Here is a 20,349-nt window from a genome sequence, read left to right as displayed (position 1 = left end):
CCCACGTCTTCATCTTGTTTGCTCATGCTTTCATCTTGTTAGCCCACGTCTTCATCTTGTTTGCCCACGTCTTCATCTTGTTTGCCCACGTCTTCATCTTGTTAGCCCACGTCTTCATCTTGTTAGCCCACGTCTTCATCTTGTTTGCTCATGCTTTCATCTTGTTAGCCCACGTCTTCATCTTGTTTGCCCACGTCTTCATCTTGTTAGCCCACGTCTTCATCTTGTTTGCCCACGTCTTCATCTTGTTTGCTCATGCTTTCATCTTGTTAGCCCACGTCTTCATCTTGTTTGCCCACGTCTTCATCTTGTTTGCCCACGTCTTCATCTTGTTTGCCCACGTCTTCATCTTGTTTGCCAACGTCTTTATCTTGTTTGCCCACGTCTTCATCTTGTTTGCCCACGTCTTCATCTTGTTAGCCCACGTCTTCATCTTGTTTGCCCACGTCTTCATCTTGTTTGCTCATGCTTTCATCTTGTTAGCCCACGTCTTCATCTTGTTTGCCCACGTCTTCATCTTGTTTGCCCACGTCTTCATCTTGTTAGCCCACGTCTTCATCTTGTTTGCCCACGTCTTCATCTTGTTTGCCCACGTCTTCATCTTGTTAGCCCACGTCTTCATCTTGTTTGCCCACGTCTTCATCTTGTTTGCTCATGCTTTCATCTTGTTTGCCCACGTCTTCATCTTGTTTGCCCACGGCTTCATCTTGTTTGCCCACGTCTTCATCTTGTTTGCCCACGTCTTCATCTTGTTTGCCCACGTCTTCATCTTGTTAGCCCACGTCTTCATCTTGTTTGCCCACGTCTTCATCTTGTTAGCCCACGTCTTCATCTTGTTTGCCCACGTCTTCATCTTGTTAGCCCACGTCTTCATCTTGTTTGCTCATGCTTTCATCTTGTTAGCCCACGGCTTCATCTTGTTTGCCCACGTCTTCATCTTGTTTGCCCACGTCTTCATCTTGTTTGCCCACGTCTTCATCTTGTTTGCCCACGTCTTCATCTTGTTTGCCCACGTCTTCATCTTGTTTGCCCACGTCTTCATCTTGTTAGCCCACGTCTTCATCTTGTTTGCCCACGTCTTCATCTTGTTAGCCCACGTCTTCATCTTGTTTGCCCATGTCTTCATCTAGTTAGTCCATGTCTTCATCTAGTTAGTCCATGTCTTCATCTTGTTAGCCCACGTCTTCATCTTGTTAGCCATTGTCTTCATCTTGTTAGCCCACGTTTTCATCTTGTTAGCCCACGTCTTCATCTTGTTAGCCCACGTCTTCATCTTGTTAGCCCACGTCTTCATCTTGTTAGCCCACGTCTTCATCTTGTTAGCCCACGTCTTCATCTTGTTAGCCCACGTCTTCATCTTGTTTGCCCACGCCTTCATTTTGTTTGCCCATTCCTTCATCTTGTTTTCCCACGTCTTCATCTTGTTTGCCCACGTCTTCATCTTGTTTGCCCACGTCTTCATCTTGTTTGCCCACGTCTTCATCTTGTTAGTCCACGTCTTCATCTTGTTTGCCCACGTCTTCATCTTGTTTGCCCACGTCTTCATCTTGTTAGCCCACGTCTTCATCTTGTTAGCCCACGTCTTCATCATGTTTGCCCACGCCTTCATCTTGTTTCTTGTTTGCCCACGCCTTCATCTTGTTAGCCCACGTCTTCATCTTGTTAGCCCACGTCTTCATCTTGTTAGCCCATGTCTTCATCTAGTTAGCCCACGTCTTCATCTTGTTAGTCCACGTCTTCATCTTGTTAGCCCATGTCTTCATCTTGTTAGCCCATGCCTTCATCTTGTTTGCCCATGCCTTCATCTTGTTAGCCCATGTCTTCATCTTGTTAGCCCACGTCTGGGTTCCAGTTGATCTCCTGATGCTTAGCGATCACTCTGGCGAAAGCCCGCCCCCCTCTTTTTTTTCTTGAAAAAAAAAAAGGAGTCACCACTTATCAAGTCCCGAAGGCCACTCAAAGATAAGGGTTAATGAGTGTACACATAGTCAATGGGACAGTATTGTAGCAATCGTTAGTAGTGGAAATTTGGTGAATTGGATTACTTAAGAACTTGTTTACATTGGACTTGAAGACAACTATATTTAGTCAGCTGGAAAGCAAGCAATCGAAAGAGAGTTCCACTGGCGTGCAGTTCTAAGAAAGAAGCTTTGTTCATGAAATCTACATTTAGGTTTAGGCACAGATAAAGGGTGTGAGAAATTATTGATAGTGGTTTTAGTTAGACGAGTGTTTTTCATGAAAGTTTGACGAAAGGGAGACCATAGACGAGCACTTGCCATGAAAATGATGATAAAGTAGAGACAGGCTTGCAACATCTCTTCTGTGGGAAAGAGGTTGCAGGGAAGGGAAAAGGGCATCCCCCACTTTGCTACAAAATCTATTTTGAATTTTGTCAAGGCAGGAAAAGCTGCTTCTAGCAGCTCTTACCCAGATGTGGCAACAGTACTCCATCCTTGGATGTACCTGGCTCTCATATAAATAGAGAATTACATCAGCAGTGAGATATCTACTAGAGTGGTAGAAGGATTCCATCAATTTTCCTATGACCTTTGCAAAGGATTTGATGTACATGTTCCATTTCAGGTCAGGAGTAAAGATCAGACCCAGAAGCTTGTCAAAACATGGAGCCTCCTCAAGACAAAAGCCATTCAATTGATGCAAGACGGGGATCAGAGCATTGATCATGTAAAGATAGAAGCTTGGTTTTAGATGGATTAAAATTAACCAGCCACCTTTTCCCCCATTGTACCACATGCTCAAGATCAAAGGAGAGAGAATGAGAGAGAACTTGGTCATTTACGGCCTTTGAAGTGTTGCCAAAGGTGGTAGTGTCATCAGCATAAATGTCTACGAATGATTTTAAGGTATGATTTGGGAGATCATTGATGTAGATCAGGCAGAGAGTTGGGCCCAGGATGACCCCTGAGCGACTCCAGCATTAATACTGTGAGCTTCTGATTTCTGCCCATCAACCACTACTCTTATTATTGTAGCTAGAAATCTTTGGAGTAGACCTTTATGCCATACCCTTTATGCCATCGGCGAATATTGAAGGGTTCGATCTTCTCCACATTATCAAAGATTGAAAAGGCAACTCGTCCAGCATCACTGAGAAGCAGAGGTCATATAAGAAGAAAGAATGACTTTGATGACTGGTATTTTGGATAACATAACAATAATTATTCATAAAAAATGGTCATGCATTCCGATTCTTCACAAGTCTCAACTTAGGTCCTTCACGTTCGTGTCTGGTAGGCACTCCTTTTTTTAAAGTCTGAGCGATTTTCAAATTCAGTCAACAACCCTAAGTTTGTGGGCTAGTCTCTCAGCATTGTGGCTTACAGTGGGGAGAAAATAGAATGGGTCTGTGTGATTTTCAAGTTCAATCATCGACCCTAAGTCAACGGGCCGGTCTCTCACTGACATACAGTTCATTGGGGAGAAAGCAAAGTTAGTCTGGATGATTTACATATTTAGTCACCAACCCTTAGTTTGCTGGTCAGACTTTCAACAATGTACAGACCAGTGGGGAGCAAAGTGGAGTCTCTCAGCCCAGTCGGGTCTCTATCTGACTTCTGATGCTCTCTCTTCTCCTTGTCTCTCTCTGTTTGACGATAACTCCACCTCTCGTACTCTATTGTCAATAATGCATCAGCGTTCTAATTTTTTGTCATGTTTACTGGTTCTTAATATATGAGGATCCACCCTTCAGATATATAGTTCTCCCCGACTGCAAGAACGGTGACACTAGAGTGGGAAAGTGGGATAGAGAAGTCAGTGCCCCCGAGGATGAGGCACTCTGACCTGCAAAACGTGTCTGGGTAGCCCCGTCGCCATTCCTGGGTAAGGGTGCCTCAGGCGATTAGCAATAAACCCACCCCTTCTCAAAGGGAGAAGGCAAGACCTGGGCGGGTGGACCTCCTAGAACTGCATAGAACTAAACTGCCACTGCAAAATCAACAGAGACTGAATCATTACAGGGATGGTTTTGTTGGTTTTGGGGGCCCAAAATAAAAATCTCTAGCCAAGCTGACACTGTAATGGTTATTGGATTTACAGCATATCTTCCTTTCCTTGATCTTCATCTATTTTCTACCTCTCCCCGCTACCATGAATGGGAGGTTTCTCCTCTCGTTTTTGAGCTTATCTTCAAAAATCGCAAATGTGCTTTCTCTGTTTAATCTCCTTTGGCTATTACTTTTTTATCAACAACTTGACTGAATGTCACAACGTTTCAGTCGATGTAACCTCTGATCTCCTCAGGTTTATCTTGTTGAACACAGGGAATGTTTCTGTCGAACTCAGGGATCCACACAAAATTTTGAATAGAACCCTTTATTTTACTTCATGAAGGTAGCATGCTCTCATACCGTCAGCCATGACTGGATAGTGGTCCTAAGTAATTTACAATTGTATTTTTTCAGTTACCTAAACTGAGGATTAAACATTCAACCTTGAAAGTTCAATTCTCAGTGTGGCCGACCGAAAAATACAATTGCGAATTACTTAGCATCTCTATCCAATCATAGCTGACAGAATGAAAGCATGCTACCCCTGTGAAGTAAATTTTGTGCAGATTCTTGAGTTTGACAGACACATTCCCAAATTCAACAAGATACACCTGAAAAAGATCAGAGGTTACATTGACTGAAATGTTGTGAAAATAACACTCAAAATGAGAACAGTAGTCTGAAGAATCCAAATAATAGGATTTGTTGTTAATTTCTGCGTTTTAGGCTGTAGATGAGATTTGTTCAGCCATTTTGTTTGACAAAAATTTTTTCTTTCCAACAAGATTTTCCCTGTTGTCACTGAACATTCTCTCTTTTTTTTTTTTCAGCTTGAAAACCTGAGTTTTTCTTCTTCATCTCTGCCAGAAAAGGGACAATCAAATCTTTCCAAAGAAGACATTCGAAGAGCATTTTTCTTTGTATCCTTTTCAAGAATTCTTTTTATTTGAATCATGATCAGACGTAGGGAAAGAAGTTGCGTCTACTTTGAGCAAAAGCTTTTAGTTGAAGTCAAAATCTTATATAAAAAGTAAAGATTGTTTAAATGTTTGTCCAGAATTCCTCCTAAATGAAGGTGACAATTTTACTCGCTTAGTCACATGTATTTCCACTTTCCTTATGGACACCGAAAATAAGAATTTTAACTTTTGAATAAACAGGCAAACTATTTTCTCACAAGTTTAAGACACATCTATTTTATTAAAAACATTCAATTTTTTTTTAAAACTTTTTTTTTTAAGTGTTACAGAAGAAAGATTATTATTTTTTTTTTTAATAAAATGTCTGCTGCTCTTGTTTTTTGTATCAAATGAATTTTAATAAAATAAATCCATCTTAAAGTGGTTTCAAAACAGTTTGTCTATTTATTCAAAAGTCAAAATTTTATTAAAGATGCTTCAAGAGATTTTTTTTTATCAATCTACTCTACGACAACGATGCATTTAAAGAAAAAAGTTCTCATCCACACTACAGCATGCAACAACATCGGCACAGAGGTGATGGTACCTTAGTGGTTAATTAAATGAATTGACAACCTGGGTATGCCAAGTTTGAATCCAGTTCATTCCACAGAAACACTTTCACTTAGGGATGTTGACAACTTTCATGTAATCCCTCCTGTAACTACTGTTGTATATTGTTTTATATTGGAGGAGATGATATATTAAAATGTGTCATGTGTTATCTAGTGGATGTAAGATATTGTTCTTTTAACAGACAGATAATAAACGTATAAATCGTACGTATGTTGTTTACGTGTAAACCGAGTCATGTTGTATCAGACTTAACACACGGGATATTTCTTCAGTTCATATATAAGAAGAATAATATATGCTTCATACCTTTTTCTTGAAGAGTTCTTCTGTATCTTCCCGCTGCTCCGTGACAAACCATGAAGCGATCAGCACCCAATTGAGACATCTGTTCTTATTTGTGAAACCATTAAAACAACTCTTTATATTTTTATATTATAAATTTATTACAGTTGTCTCAAATGGTTTTCACAGGATCTACAGTTAGTCTACATTTTCTGTTCATACAGCCCGCTCCCTAGCTGTCTGTCCACCCCTGTCTAGACGTCTGTCCGCTCTGGTGGTCAATCTTCAACTCTCTGAATCTCTCAAAAATTAACTACATCACGTGTTCTCTTACGTCACTTAATTTTATGTCTCAGACCAACCTAATGTCCACATCTAGTTATTTCTTTATTCAAAACCCCAAAATAATGTTTACATATATTTTCTATTTTCACATTCCTTTTGTGATTCACATGTCAATCATTTCTTCTGCAATTTAATTGTTTATTCTTCTAATCATAATAACTGATCCAGCGACCATCCGTCGCTCAAATCAATTAATAAGAATACAATAACAATAATAATAATGTTTTGACCCTTGACCCCGCTTGCCACAGTTAACAGATACTACGCTATGATCACAGCCTAAAGGGTCATAACATTACACTACCTCATATTCTTCTAGAAAGAATTCTTAATAGAAAGATATCAAGGAAACGAATGCCAACAAAATCATCAAGAATGATGTTGAACAATAGGGAGCCTTAATATGATAAAAAAAATTTTTAAGAGTCAAATGATTTTTAATAAAATACTTGTATCTTAAAGTTGTTACAAAACAGTTTATCTGTTTATTCAGGAAAGCTTTTTTTACCAATCCTCATTATAATAAAAATTGTTTTTGATATTCACACGTCGTAATTTGAACATTTTTTGATTAAAAAAATATTTTGTTTATTATTTTTTAAATTTTTTCCTTTGCAATTAACTACTTTCCAAACCATGTTTTGATTAAAATAAAACTCCGTAAAAAACATTTATAGCAATTCCATCCTTGCAATAAAAACTTAGAACTGAATATTACTTAGTACTTTATCCATTATGCCATGGATCCTTGCAATGACACTCTTTTGAGGCTTGAAGGTGATTCTAAGAATACAATTGTGAATTAAAAAATTCTACCTGGTCATGGCTGATGGAACAAGAACATGCTACCCTTGTGGATTAAATAAATTTGAAAGTCTGTGCAAAATGCTGAGTTTGACAGAAAGATTTCCTAATTTGATAAAATATCCCTGAATAAGGTTGGAAGGTTACATTGGCTGAAACGTTATCAGATGAGAACAGTAACATGAAGGATTCAAATAATATCAAGTAAAACAGACTTTCAACTGATGGTGGTGATGATGATGGCGGTGGTGGTGGTGGTGGTGGAAGAAGTATCACATTTTTAGGAATTGGATTTTTAAGAATTTGAAGTGAAAAAATTCCTTTGTTTTTATTTTACTGCTGGTTTGACCTTTTTAAAGCTTTTTTCATTCTAATTTGAAAATATTAGAAAACCAAAAAGTTTTATGAAATATTTTATTAAATGATAGTTTTTTTTTTCTATTTTTTAATTTTTCAGAAAAAATATTTATAAAAATATTTTCATCATTTTGTGTAATATTTCATAACATTCTTTGGTTTTCTAATATTTTTTAATCAACCTTACAAAATATATTCAAAGATGTGACTCTTTTTTCATTGTCTTTAATAATTTTAATTTTATTATCCTTAATTCTTGAGGTTTTTTTAATCTTTACAGCTTTCTTTGGAACAGGTAACATTGCCAGCATCAACAGGTGAGTCCGTTTTTCATGATGAAACCCTTTTTTTTTTTAAATCTACTTTTAATTTCATTCTTGCATTTGCTGATATGATTTCAGTATTTTTCACAATTCCAATATAATTACCAATTCTAATTTCGATTCTTATAAAATTTCTAAATATTTAATTATAAAGTTTTTTTTTTCTTGGATTACCCTAAAAAATCATGTAATATGTGCATATATTTTCGCAGACATGAAAATACACTTGTGGTGGAGGATATGTAGATTTTAGTTTTAATGGTATTTTAAAATCAATAAATATTTATCATTTTATCAGCAGTGAAATGATGGAAAATTAAGTTTTAAACAAAAATATTGTTTTTGAAATTGAAAAGAAATTTTTAATTGCATTTTCACCCGAAGCAAGGCACAATGCCACTTTGGTGTAGGGGGCTACTAAGACATAATTTGCAGAGATACTATGTAGGGAGTTGAGCAGCAAGATGTCCATTCACATTACACTTGAACTTCTGCATGTCAGTACAGTCAGGAAAGCAGGAACTTGGAAGTGAATTGCAAAGTCTAGCAGTTCTGGAGAAGAAACAATTAGAGTAGATTTGAAGGTTACATTTAGGGATTCCTATTTGTAGGGGTGGGATTTTGCTGCTTGTTAGGTTTGTCAGGGATATTTATGTAGCGGAGGTACAAGGGCTTGTAGTTCGTTGGAGCACCTATCATTAAAATACTTGTAAAACAGGCAGAGGGATGCAATATTTTGTCGATGGGACAGAGGTTGAAACCTAGCTGACAGTGCAGGACCTATGAGGTTGGCGACTCTCTTTTGAACTCTGTCCAAGACTAGTAGCAGATGAGCCAAATATAACAATACACTGTACATGGGCGAAAGATGGCCTTGTAGAGGTACAGGACACTTTCAGGCATAAGTAATTTTCTAGCACATTAGAGAGAGGCCACCTTTTTGCAGCAGCCTTGACAATACCCTCAATGTATCTGTTCCAACTCATATTCCTTGTAAATATCAAGCCGTGGAGTTTGAATGAAGTACTTTCAGGTAATGTATCATTAGCCATGGCTATTAGTGGTTGAGAAGGTTTCTTGTAGTTATTAAAGGAAAGGAGCGTTGTCTTGGTAGTATTGAACATTATCATCCATTTTTGTCCCCATTCCACCACAGACTGGAGGTCTTCCTCTCGCGTTTCTGCCATTGTCTTGGATATGTGTTCATTTGTTCTCTCCTTGTGTCTGTTGTAGAGTGTGGTGTCATCAGCAAATATACCCATCTCAGAGATTATTTTATCAGGGAGGTCATTTATGAATATCAGGAATAATAAACTGCCTGGACCACTGCAACTGTCCCTCAAAATTGGAAAGATGCACAGCTAGTGACCATATTCAAAAAGGGAGATCGCAGACTGTGCGGTAACTACAGGGGTATATCACTGCTCTCAGTCCCTGGAAAAGTGTTCGCTCGTGTTCTCCTGAACAGGCTTACAGCGCACGCTGAAACCTTCCTACCTGAGGCACAATGTGGATTCCATGCAAACAGAGGCATAGCGGATATGATCTTCTCACTCAAACAGATCCAGGAAAGAGTGTGGGGAAAAATATGGAGCTGTACATGGTCTTTGTGGATTTTACGAAGGCTTTCGACACGGTGGATCGAGGCACTCTTTGGGAAGTCTTGCTGAAGCTTGGCTTTCCTGCACACTTCACCAGCCTTGTCAGAGCCCTTCATTCAAGCATGAAAGCCACAGTTAAGCTGAAGGGCGAGCTCTCCGATCTGTTCGACGTGCAGAATGGTGTCAGACAGGGCTGTGTCCTCGCTCTAACCCTCTTCTCACTCTACCTGTCAGTTGTGCTTTGGCATGCCTTTAGAAATTGTGATAAGGGTGTTTTTATACGATCTAGGCCAGGAGCAGACCTTTTCAATATCAATGCATACAAATCCACAAATAGAACAACAAAGATACTCGTACGGGAGCTCATGTTTGCTGATGACACCGCATTTGTATCGCATAGTCACAAGGATGCTCAGAACATAATAACTCGCTCCGCAGGATCAGCCAAGGCCTTCGGATTGAAGATTAACATCAAGAAAACCGAAATGATGTACCTACAATCCCTGGATCACCAGCAACAAGCCAGTCAATTAAGATTCAGAGGAGCTTTACAATTTCAGCAAATTCAAATACCTAGGGACCACGGTCATGAACAACAACAAAATGGACGAAGAGATTTTCTACAAGAATGGCTAACACCTCCATATCCTGTGGAAAACTCAAACAGAAGGTTTGGCAAAATAAAGACCTGACTTTCAGAACTAAATGCTTGGTGTACCACGCCATCGTCTTCTCGTCACTCTTATATGGTGCAGAGACTTGGCCAGTGTACAAACTGGTAGCCCGCAAGCTCAACACCTATATGATGAGACACCTCCGGCAGATTTTAAATGTCAAGTGGTATGACTTTGTCAGCAACAGGGAGATCCTATCACAAGCCAACCTCCCATGCATGTATGACCTGCTCATGATGAGCCGGGCACGTAAACAGAATGGAGAACTCCCGACTACCAAAATAGATACTGTTTTCACAACTGGTGGATGGGGTACGAGGCATAGGCAGACCTAAGCTCAGGTTTTGTGACACCGTCAAACGAAATCTAAAGGAGAGGTTCATCCCTACTGGAAGCTGGCAGACCCTCAGTCGCGACCGTGACAAGTGGAGAATGATGGCTCACAGGAAGTCGTCTTTGGACACGAAGGACAGCACATGATGATGATGAGGATGATGAAAGGTCCAAGGATCGACCCCTAAGGCACACCCATATTTATATCATGTTGTTTTGACGTACGTCCATCAAGGACAACTTGGATTCTTCTCTTATTTAAGAAGGATTTAATTATGCTAAGTATTCGTTCAGTAATACCATATGATCTGATTTTTATGAGAAGAACATCATACCATACCCTGTCAAAGGCCTTAGATATATCCGGTGCGAATGATGGCTTTATAGAGGTACAAGATACTCTTAGGTGTGAGTAATCTTCTAGCACGATAGAGGGAGCCCATCTTCTTTGCAGCAGATTTCTTATACGTAGAAATATCTAAAAAGATATGCACACCTTACTTTATATATAGAAAATGAGCTTGATTTGCTTTGGAAATAAACTTTAAATAAAACTCGCAAGATGAAATTCATCAATTTATCTTAAGGTTAAATATTGAAATAAATTTTTTTTTTTTCTGTTTCTGAATTTTTTGAGATGACAATTTATTATTTGGATTGTTCAGACTACTGTTCTCATACTGAGTGTTTTTCTCACAGCGTTTCGACCAATGTAACTTCCCATCTCCTTCAGGTGTATCTTATCAAACTCGGGAATCTTTCTGTCGAACTTGGGAATCCATACATAATTTTTAATGGAAGAATTATTTGATAAAATTGGTATCTCAAATGATAACATTACTTGGTAAAATTTAGCTATAAGTGACATTCTTCTAGAGGTTGAAGGTTCAATCCTCAGTGCGGGCAATACCCAGAATACAATTGTGAATTCTTTAGGACTTTTACCCGGTCATGGCTGACAGAACGAGGACATGCTACCCCGATGGATTAAATAAAGGCTTCATTCAAAATTCTATGCAATATCTCGAGTTTGAAAAGATACACCTGAAGAAGGTCGGAGGTTACATTATTTTATCGGCATAGCCGAGATTTCACAGGAAGTTGAGATGTACATAAAAAAAATCTGTCAAATCATACATTAAAAAAGCCATAAAGTCTTTTACGTAAATCTTTAATCTAACCTGTATCAAAGTCAGACTCAAATAGCATTTAATCTGACAAATATTTTTTTTTTTAATTACATTTTCACCCCAAACAAGGTACTTTGCCACTTTGATGTAGGGGGCTACTATTAGGGACACAGGCTACAGGGGTACTAGGTGGGGAGTTGGGCAGCAAGATGTCAGTTTACTTTATACTTGAACTTCTGCATGTCAGTACAGTTGGGGAAGCAGGAACCTGGCAGGGAGTTCCAAAGTCTAGTGGTTTTGGGAAAGAAACTACTGGAGTAGAAGGCTCTCTTACATCTAGAGATCTCTACTGTGAAGGGGGTGGGATTGTACTGCGTGTCGGGTTTGTCGGGGTATTTACGTAGAGGGGGTACAAGTGCTTGCAGCTTGTCGGAACATACACCGTTAAAGTACTTGTAGAACAGGCAGAGGGATGCTACATTGCGTCGATGGGACAGAGGCTGAAGCTTGGATGATAGTTCAGGACCTATTAGGTTGGCGACTCTCTTTTGAACCCTGTCTAGGAGTGAGAGACTAGTAGCAGATGCACCAGCCCAAATATGACAGCAATACTCCATACATGGGCGAATGGTGACCTTATAGAGGTACAGGATACTTTCAGGGGTCAGTAGCCTTCTAGCACGGTAGAGAGAACCTATCTTTCTCGCAGATGTAATTATTCCAACTCATGTTTCCTGTGAACGTTAGGCCAAGGAGTTTAAAAGATGTGCTTTCAGATAAAGAGTCTTTGGCCATTGCTATTGGTGGTAGAGAAGGTTTCTTGTAGCGAAATTTCATTTATTGTTGTTGTACTATTTTATTTGCAATATAATAATTTTGCTACAATTTATTTAAAAAATTAGTTGGATCTAGACAACTGCTAATATGGAGTATTTTTAAATAAATACCTTAAAATAAAAGTCAAGATCCAACTTAAATTGAAAAATATAATAAGAGTTGTCTACCTTATATTTTTTTATATTTTATTCAAAAAGTTACGATACTGGTACAGCTTTTAAACCAGACAAAACCAACATTTTGTTCAGCATCTTCCAGACGTTTATGTAAATATCTGAAAGGTGCTGAAATGCTCAGCCAATCAGAAAGCTTGTAAAGCAGACAACAAATTTATCTGCAAATTGAATAACTTTTAACATTCCTGGCAGGCAGAAATCTGCTAAATGAACCAGACAAAAAACAAAGATTTTTTTTTTTCAACCTTAACCCTAACCCTAAACTAACCTTTACCATAACCTAATAGATTTTTGTGAATTTCAAAAGCTGCGCAAATACCAAAAACATAAAATGCAAAAAGAAATCTGTAAAAACGATTGACACATTTGTAACAGAACTGCTAGCACTTGTAGCAGCAGCAGCATAACACATATGCAAATGACCAAGCCAGTGGGTGAAGTGACGTCACAGCAAAAGAAAGAGAAGGAAAAGAAAAGGAGAGAAGAAAAAAGACACATTTTACACAGAGGGGTCAGGCATGCCAGTGTAAGAAACTTTTAAAGCATGTGTTTTGTTAAGAACATGTCGGTGAAGAGGAACTGTAAAAAGAAAACAAGATGTTGTTTGGAAAGTACCAGTAATAAAAGCCTTTTGTTAAAACTGGGGAAAAAACCAAGTCAAATTTCCTTTTCTTTTGTTTGTTTCCTTACAGCTGTCTCTGCATGCAACGTGTGATCCGAGTGTTAAAATGTAATGGCACTGTTGAAGAACATTATGTTACACATTGATTTTATTAAAAAAAACATTTTATCAAAAAAAAAAAAATGAACTTTTCTATAAAATACTAGTGGGGGTGGGCGCCCGGCTTTGCCTGGTTGTAAAATATGCTTAAATATGATATTTTAATTAATGCAGATTTCGTATATATTATTATAGAGTCGTGATTTAAAAAAAAAAAAAAAAAAAGAAAAGTATTTAGGTGCCATCAGCTAGAATCGAAACCAAAAACAAAAATGTAGCATTCAAAGCTGGTGATGTTACCACTGTACCAACGTGACACGCATATGAACTGATTAAAAATAAACTAAGGTGAATGTACAAAATTTAAAACGATTTTTTCAATTTTGACCCATTTTTGACCTTTTAAAAACTATTTTAACTGGGACCCTTAAAGAACAGTTCATAAAAAAATCCAACCATTTGAGGCCCCTAGCGCCACTCTGCAACTTTTAGTTTTAAAAGAGGTAGAGTTTGAAAATATGGAGACAGAGAGAGATAGTGAGTTTTATAAATTAGACTAGAAGGGTGGGGCTTTGCCTGGGTGTAAAATGCAGTTAAATATGATATTGTAATTTGTCTAGATTTTCTATATGTTGGTATTTATTTGCTCCCCCACCGAGCAAATTAGGCACAAGGCCGATTTTTAACGTAAGGAGTGAAGGGAGGGGGAAGGGAAAAAGGGGACCAGCTCCCGAGAGGTGGGAAATGGGAGCTGGTTAAAGGTCAGGCATGTGGGGTTGTCCCCACATCTGGTCTCTGCTTGCAGTATCTGTCGGAACAGATACTACACTTTGATCTGGTCGCCTGTGCCGCGCAAGGCGTCGAGAATCGTGATTTCAAAAGTAAAAAAAAAAGTATTTGGGTGCCATCAACTAGAATCAAAACTGAAACCAAAACTGTAGCAACGTGACACGCATATGAAATGATTAAAAATTAAAAATAAACTAAGATAAATGTATAAAATGTATAACGATTTTTTTTTCTATTTTGACCCATTTTTGACCCCTTAAAAACTATTTTAACCGGCTAAAGACCCATAAAAGAACGGTCCATAAAAACAATCAAATCATTTGAGGCCCCTAGCAATGCTCTGCGACTTTTAGTTTCGGAGGAGATAGTTTGAAAATATTGAGACAGACTGACAGCCGTTTATAAATTAAATTAAAGAAAAAAAAAGAATCATTAATTTCCTTAATCAGAAAATAAATTTTCATAAAAAAACAGGTTCTCATCCAGAATTTTTCCTAAATTAAAAAAAAAAAGCACAAAGAAAAATCTGTATGATGTACACATTCATGACGAAAATATCATATTCCAAAAATCACATCAATTGATCAAGTAGTTTTATTTATAAATAAGAAAATCAAATGTAATGAATAAGAGAGGAGTAGCTGCTGCATGTTGCCATCTTGAAAATAATCTCCAGAAATAAGGAAGATAACTTGACAATAATTCAAACGTGTGAGTTTTTGTTGTAATGTCTACGAATTTGCATTAATCGCGAATGATTTTCTTTTATAAAAATACTTGATCAGTTCACATGATTTTTGGAATATGATGTTTTCGTTTCATCACAGATATGTACATACTACAGATTTTTGTTTCTTTTTTTGTTTTTAATATCGGGAAATTCTGGACAAGAACCAACAAACATCTTTTTTATTTTCGTGTTGAAAATTAGCCTTTTCAAGCCAGTTTGTTTAAATTCGGCTTTTTCTGGCTTTTTATGTATTTTGACATTGTTAAAAGTTGGTTTTGTCTGATTCAAAAGTCATAGAAGTATGAAAATTACTTACTCCAGTTCAGAAGATTGCTAACATGAAACATTTCAAGCAATCCCCATAAAAATAAAAATCAGCAAGGGAGATAACTCATATTTTTGATTGAAGAATATAATAGAAATTGTCTACCTAACAACTAAAATTTTATTTCTTTTTCTGTATAAGTGCAAAAAATATGTGCAAGCAAATAAAAATTAAAAACTAAAATGATTTCATGCATCCTGGGCAATGCCAGATGAGCTTGCTAGTTGTTTATGTATACTAATTTTTGATACTTTATTTTGTTTGTCAGTTTTGATCCAGCCTCGGTGTATTGTTTCCTCACAGTTTTTAATCCGTTCATCATGGGAGGTTTGTTATTATTCAAGGTAAGAAAGATATTCTTTTGATTCTTTATTTTTTACTTGGGAGTCACCACTTATCAAGGCCCAAAGGCTACTCGAGGATAAGGGTTAATGAATGTAAGATGGTAGTGTAGTAACCATTAATGGTGTAAATTGAGTAGAATTTGATTATTTATGGGGACGGCTCAACAAGAACTTGTTTACATTGGACTTGAAGGCCACCATGTTGTATTCAACTGGGAAGCATGAACAGCGGTTTTATGAATCATTAAATTTTGATCCAGATATGATCAGGGTGCCCAAGTGGTCTACTGGACATTGTTGGGGACGAGTGGGTCATCTAGTCACTTAGCAGTTTGATGGAAATTATAACTGCTCTTAGCAAAACACATTAAAGGCAAGTTGGTTTAACAGGCATGTATTAATGTAATGAAGTTCAGGTCTTTTAACTTGCCTTTTGTGGCTTGCCTTACATCTAAGCAACGATGAGAAACAAGCGAAGGATTTAATATTTTTTTTATATCTACATCTCATCTGGAACTGAATTATATTTGAGTGCAAACTCAATTGGGCAGAAAGTAGGAAAAGCATGCACGGAAGTGTTTTTTTGTTACTCAGTGTATTTCTATGTGAGTTTTGACATGCCTGTTTAAGCCAACCGAATCACAACTTATTACTACACAAGGGATTGCATATACATACGAAAAAATAGATCTCAGCCATTTAACTGCTATGCACACACACTTATCGTATATATATGTATATATATATATACTATTATATAAAACTCACTTTGTGCGTGTATATATGTGCGTAGCAGCTGCATGGTTGATGTAAACTTACATATTTCAATATATATATATATATGTGTGTGTGTGTGTGTGTGTGTGTGTGTGTGTGATGGGACGATTCCAATGCAATTACAGATTCCGATTCTTTATAAATCTCTTAATATTTAAATATAAAATTGTTGTTTTGTCCCGATTACTATAAAAACACATTTTAAATTTGCATATATTTTCTCAAACGTAAAAACACACTTGTGAGGGGTGATCTAGGGATTTTAGTCTTACTAGAAGTTTAAATCAATAAATATTTATTATTTTTTATTACTACAAGCAATGGAAGACGTTTCTTAAACCAAAATCAAATAAAAAAGATAATTTAAAGAATCGGTTTTGGCATCGGGAAATAGGCTAAAATTTTTCCGATTCTGATATCCCCAAAAAACTCTGATTTTTCCGATTAATCATCCCAGCACTAAATAATTATAATCTGTTTATTATACAAACATTATTGATTACATATGTGCGTACATGTTTCGGTGGAGTCCCTAAATAAAGAGACACACCTCGTCAAACCAAAGAAAGAAAGAAACTTAGCTTCCTTCTTTGGTCTGACAAGGTGGATCTCTTTAAATCAGGACTCCACCAAAACATGTATGCACATATTTAACCAATAATGTTTGTAGACTATATAACAGCTCTGTCCTCCACTGAGCACTCTTTAATAATCACCCCGGTTTCAGTGGATTTACATCGACGAAATCAATCTCTATCTATATAAGAGCCAAGTACGTCCAAAGATGGAGTACTGCTGCCACATCTGGGCGGGAGCTGCTAAAAACAGCCTATCCTGCCTTGACTGAGTACAAAATAGACTTCGTGGCTTGGTGGGGATGCCCTTTTCTCTTCCCTGCAACTCCTTTCCCACAGAAGAGACGTAGCGAGCCTGTCGTCGTTCTATCATTATTTCCATGGCAAGTGCTTGTCTGAGCTCCATTCTCTGGTCCCCCCTTGCCAATCTTTTTCAAAAAACACCAGACTAGCTGAAACCACCGTCAATAATTTTCCCCACTCCTTATCTGTGCCTAAATCAAAATGTAGATTCCATAAACAAAGCTTCTTTCTTAGAACTGCATGCCTGTGGAACGCTATTCCGCTTGCCTGTTTCCCTCCCGACTTCAACTTGGATGTCTTCAAGTCCAACACAAATTCCTGAATAACCGCCCCCCCCCAAGTAATGACACCTTACCAATTTCTCCAATACTATTGCTACACTATCCCTTTGATTACTGTACACACAATAACCCTTATCCCCGAGTGGCCCTTGGGCCTTGATAAGTGGTGAACTCCATGTAAAAAAAAAAAATTTATAAAACTATTGTTAATAACACAGCATTGTCTCTTCATTTGGATAAAATCTCTGTTATTCCAACTAGTTTGATGCTTTGCAAATGGTGAGAGGTGAGAAACAGGGAGTAGTTGGAGTAACAGGATGATACAAATAAATAAACAACTTAAATAAAGAAGAAAGTTAGACAAACAGAGCAAAAAAAAAAAAAAGAGGAACAAGTACAATGTACCAAATTGACCCAAAAGGTCAGATGTCATCTATTTTTCGATTTTTTTAACTTTAGAAAATTATGGACTGCGCTATTTTTAGATAGCATTTTCGAATCAAATTAAATTTGTACCATATCTTTTTCTTATTAAATTGTTAGATAAAGATATGTTAAGAATATCTTTCTAACTAATAATGCTATTATTTCAGTATGGTCCATAAATTGCACAAGTACAGGAAAATTGATAGGTTTAGTGTTCTAAAAATTCTGCTATTTTTTAAAAGTTTGAATATTTTGTTAAAATAATGAGAATCTAAAATGGCTTCTTCATTTTCTTGTTTATTGAATTATTTTTTTGTTCATTATTAATGATGTTCTATGTTTTTTTTTTTTTGGTTTTTTGACTAGGTGGGGCTTCCGTTTCTTTTGGTCACTTGTGCCTTCACGACCCTTCATCTAATTACAAAGGCACCAAAAAGAATTCTCTTTCTTATCGTGCTCATTATGTCAGACTTTATGGGAATGGTAAGCAGAATTTTTTTTGTTTACTTTTTCATTCCAAACAAGCCATACTGCCACTTGAACGTGCTATTGTCTAAATTTTGGACCAGTTTATGTAAAACACCAGAAGGTGCTGAACAAAAATTTCATAATTTTTTTTTTTAACTGGCCATTTTTTTTTTTTTTCGATAAAAAATATATTTCTGTTATTACACAGAAAATTCAATAAAAAAATTCATAAAATATTTATAGTCATGCAGAATAAGGACCCTGTTGTTAGAATTTTTGGGGGCAGTTTCCATAAAAAAAAAAAAAAAGTGCCAAACAAAAATTTTGTGAATTAAAAAAATTTAATTTTCATGCAAACGCTGACCAATTTTTTGTATTAAAAACAAATGTTCTTCCTGTTATTACAAAAATGATTCAATGAAAAATTAATTAAAAATGAAAACAATATTCTTTTTGTTATTACAAAGAAAATATAATGAATAATTTTATTTATGACAGCTTTCTGAATTACAAATTCAAAGATTATTAACCCCCTCCCCTTCCGTTGTAGGAAGTGTAAGTCGACATGTTTGTGCTCCTTCTGGGCCAGCTTATAGTGATGAAGTACAAAAACAGATGTGAATATCGCAAGATTAAGGATACGCCGACTGATTTCTGAGGCCCCTTTTTTTTCATTCCTTATCTTTGTATTTCTTTATTTCCATTTTTATTCAACCCCCCTTTCCCCCTCTGTATCCAATATCCCAGTTAGTCTCCCTTGTGAGATAACACTTTAAGATTATTATCTTTCAGTCTGTCAACACTTTTCAATTGTTTTTTAACAACTCCATTCGGAATTAACGTTGTTGTTGTTGTTGTTGCTCTTCTTCTTCTTCTTTCTTAATTTTTCTCCAAATTCTTCGTGTTCTCCTTTTTACCATCCGCTTTCATTTTCTTTTGCTAGTGTCCCTCCTCCTCTCCGTTCTTCTTCTTCCTCTTCAAATTATTTCTTTCTTTTATTCTCGTCCTCCTCATCTTCTTATTTTCTCTCTTTTTTAAGTTCTTCCTTTTTTCCTCTCTTTTCTTCTTTTGTTTCCCCCTTCTCCTCTTCCTCCCTATTCTTCTCCTTCAAATTATTTCTTTCTCTCCTTCTTTCTTTTATTCTTGTTCTCCCTCTCTGTCAACACTTTTCAGTTGTTCTGGTAGTGAATATAAATTCAAATCGTAATGAAATCAACTCCTTGATCTCTTAAAACTAATTGAAGTTAAAAAAAAAAAAAAGAAAAAGACAACTATTCTTTATATAGATTCCTCTGGGAAAGAGTGGGCATATAAGCAAATAAACTTGTTTAAAAATACCCCCCCCTCTCTCTTTTATTCCAAGAAAATCTGCACTAACTTAGAAAAAAATAGAAAATTATTCATTCTTTAACCTTAAGTTTTAGATATTAATCATCAGGGGCAATGCCAATCAAGAAAATGTCAACTTTGTGTTATGTAGTTTTAGCTGAACTTACACACTCACATTCATACAAACAACTGCCATTTATATAATAAAGGGGAGGGGCATGCAAAGAAAAAAAATTTTGGTTATTTTTTTTTGTTAATCCCAATTTTTTTTTTCTCCCGTTTCAGCAATTTTTTTTTCATGTCCGAGATTTTGGTAGTTGGTTGGAAATCGGGAGCAGCATCAGCCATTATGTGATCGTCATGTCCATGATCATCTTCCTGCTTCTCTTGGAGGTCGTTGGACATTGGCTTACATCCATCTGCTTCACAGGTTTTTGATCAACACTGAAGACGATGGAATTATAAAGAAACAGCCTTATCAAAAAGAATTTTCATCTTGTTATTTTTATAGAAAATTTTGTAATAAAAATTTCCAAAAAGACATTTCAAGTCAAAATTGCTAAAGAAGGTGATTGAACAAGATCATGTGATGTGAGAAAGAAATCAGTTAATTTTTTTATTTTATTGTTCACCTTTGTTCACCTTAAACAAGAGTATGACAATTGTTTTCCAAGGAAAGTGACTTGGTGTGTCTGTGTCATGGGATGTTTCTGGAACAACTGTTACATCCCGAGCATGGCAACTAGGGGCTTAAACACGATAGGCACACCCCCTTTAAATCAAGGGGTTGATATAACATCTGATTGATGGGTTTTGTGTAGAGTCTTGATGTCATTAATTCTCTCCTCAGAATTAATTATCTTGGCAAGGA

General features: G+C 36.7%; 1 protein-coding gene across 2 annotated transcripts in view; it reads left to right on the top strand.

Moving 5' to 3' along the window:
* The window catches only part of LOC145259727 (GPI ethanolamine phosphate transferase 1-like), a 123,480-nt gene extending 103,459 nt beyond the window's left edge, over positions 1-20,021 (top strand). For both annotated transcript variants that reach the window (XM_080117421.1, XM_080117420.1), the window contains exons 26-30: positions 4,844-4,933; positions 7,598-7,653; positions 15,244-15,319; positions 18,048-18,164; positions 19,764-20,021. In XM_080117421.1, coding sequence (XP_079973547.1) covers positions 4,844-4,933; positions 7,598-7,653; positions 15,244-15,319; positions 18,048-18,164; positions 19,764-19,916 — 492 coding nt within the window. In that variant the 3' untranslated portion in view covers positions 19,917-20,021. The remainder of the gene's footprint in view (positions 1-4,843; positions 4,934-7,597; positions 7,654-15,243; positions 15,320-18,047; positions 18,165-19,763) is intronic.
* Positions 20,022-20,349: the final 328 nt, after the last annotated feature.

Source organism: Euprymna scolopes, chromosome 35, assembly GCF_053919585.1.
Source record: "Euprymna scolopes isolate OS-2025 chromosome 35, ASM5391958v1, whole genome shotgun sequence".
NCBI classification, from domain to species: domain Eukaryota; kingdom Metazoa; phylum Mollusca; class Cephalopoda; order Sepiida; family Sepiolidae; genus Euprymna; species Euprymna scolopes.
Note: the sequence above shows the minus strand (reverse complement) of the source record. Positions and strands in the feature narration are given on the sequence as shown.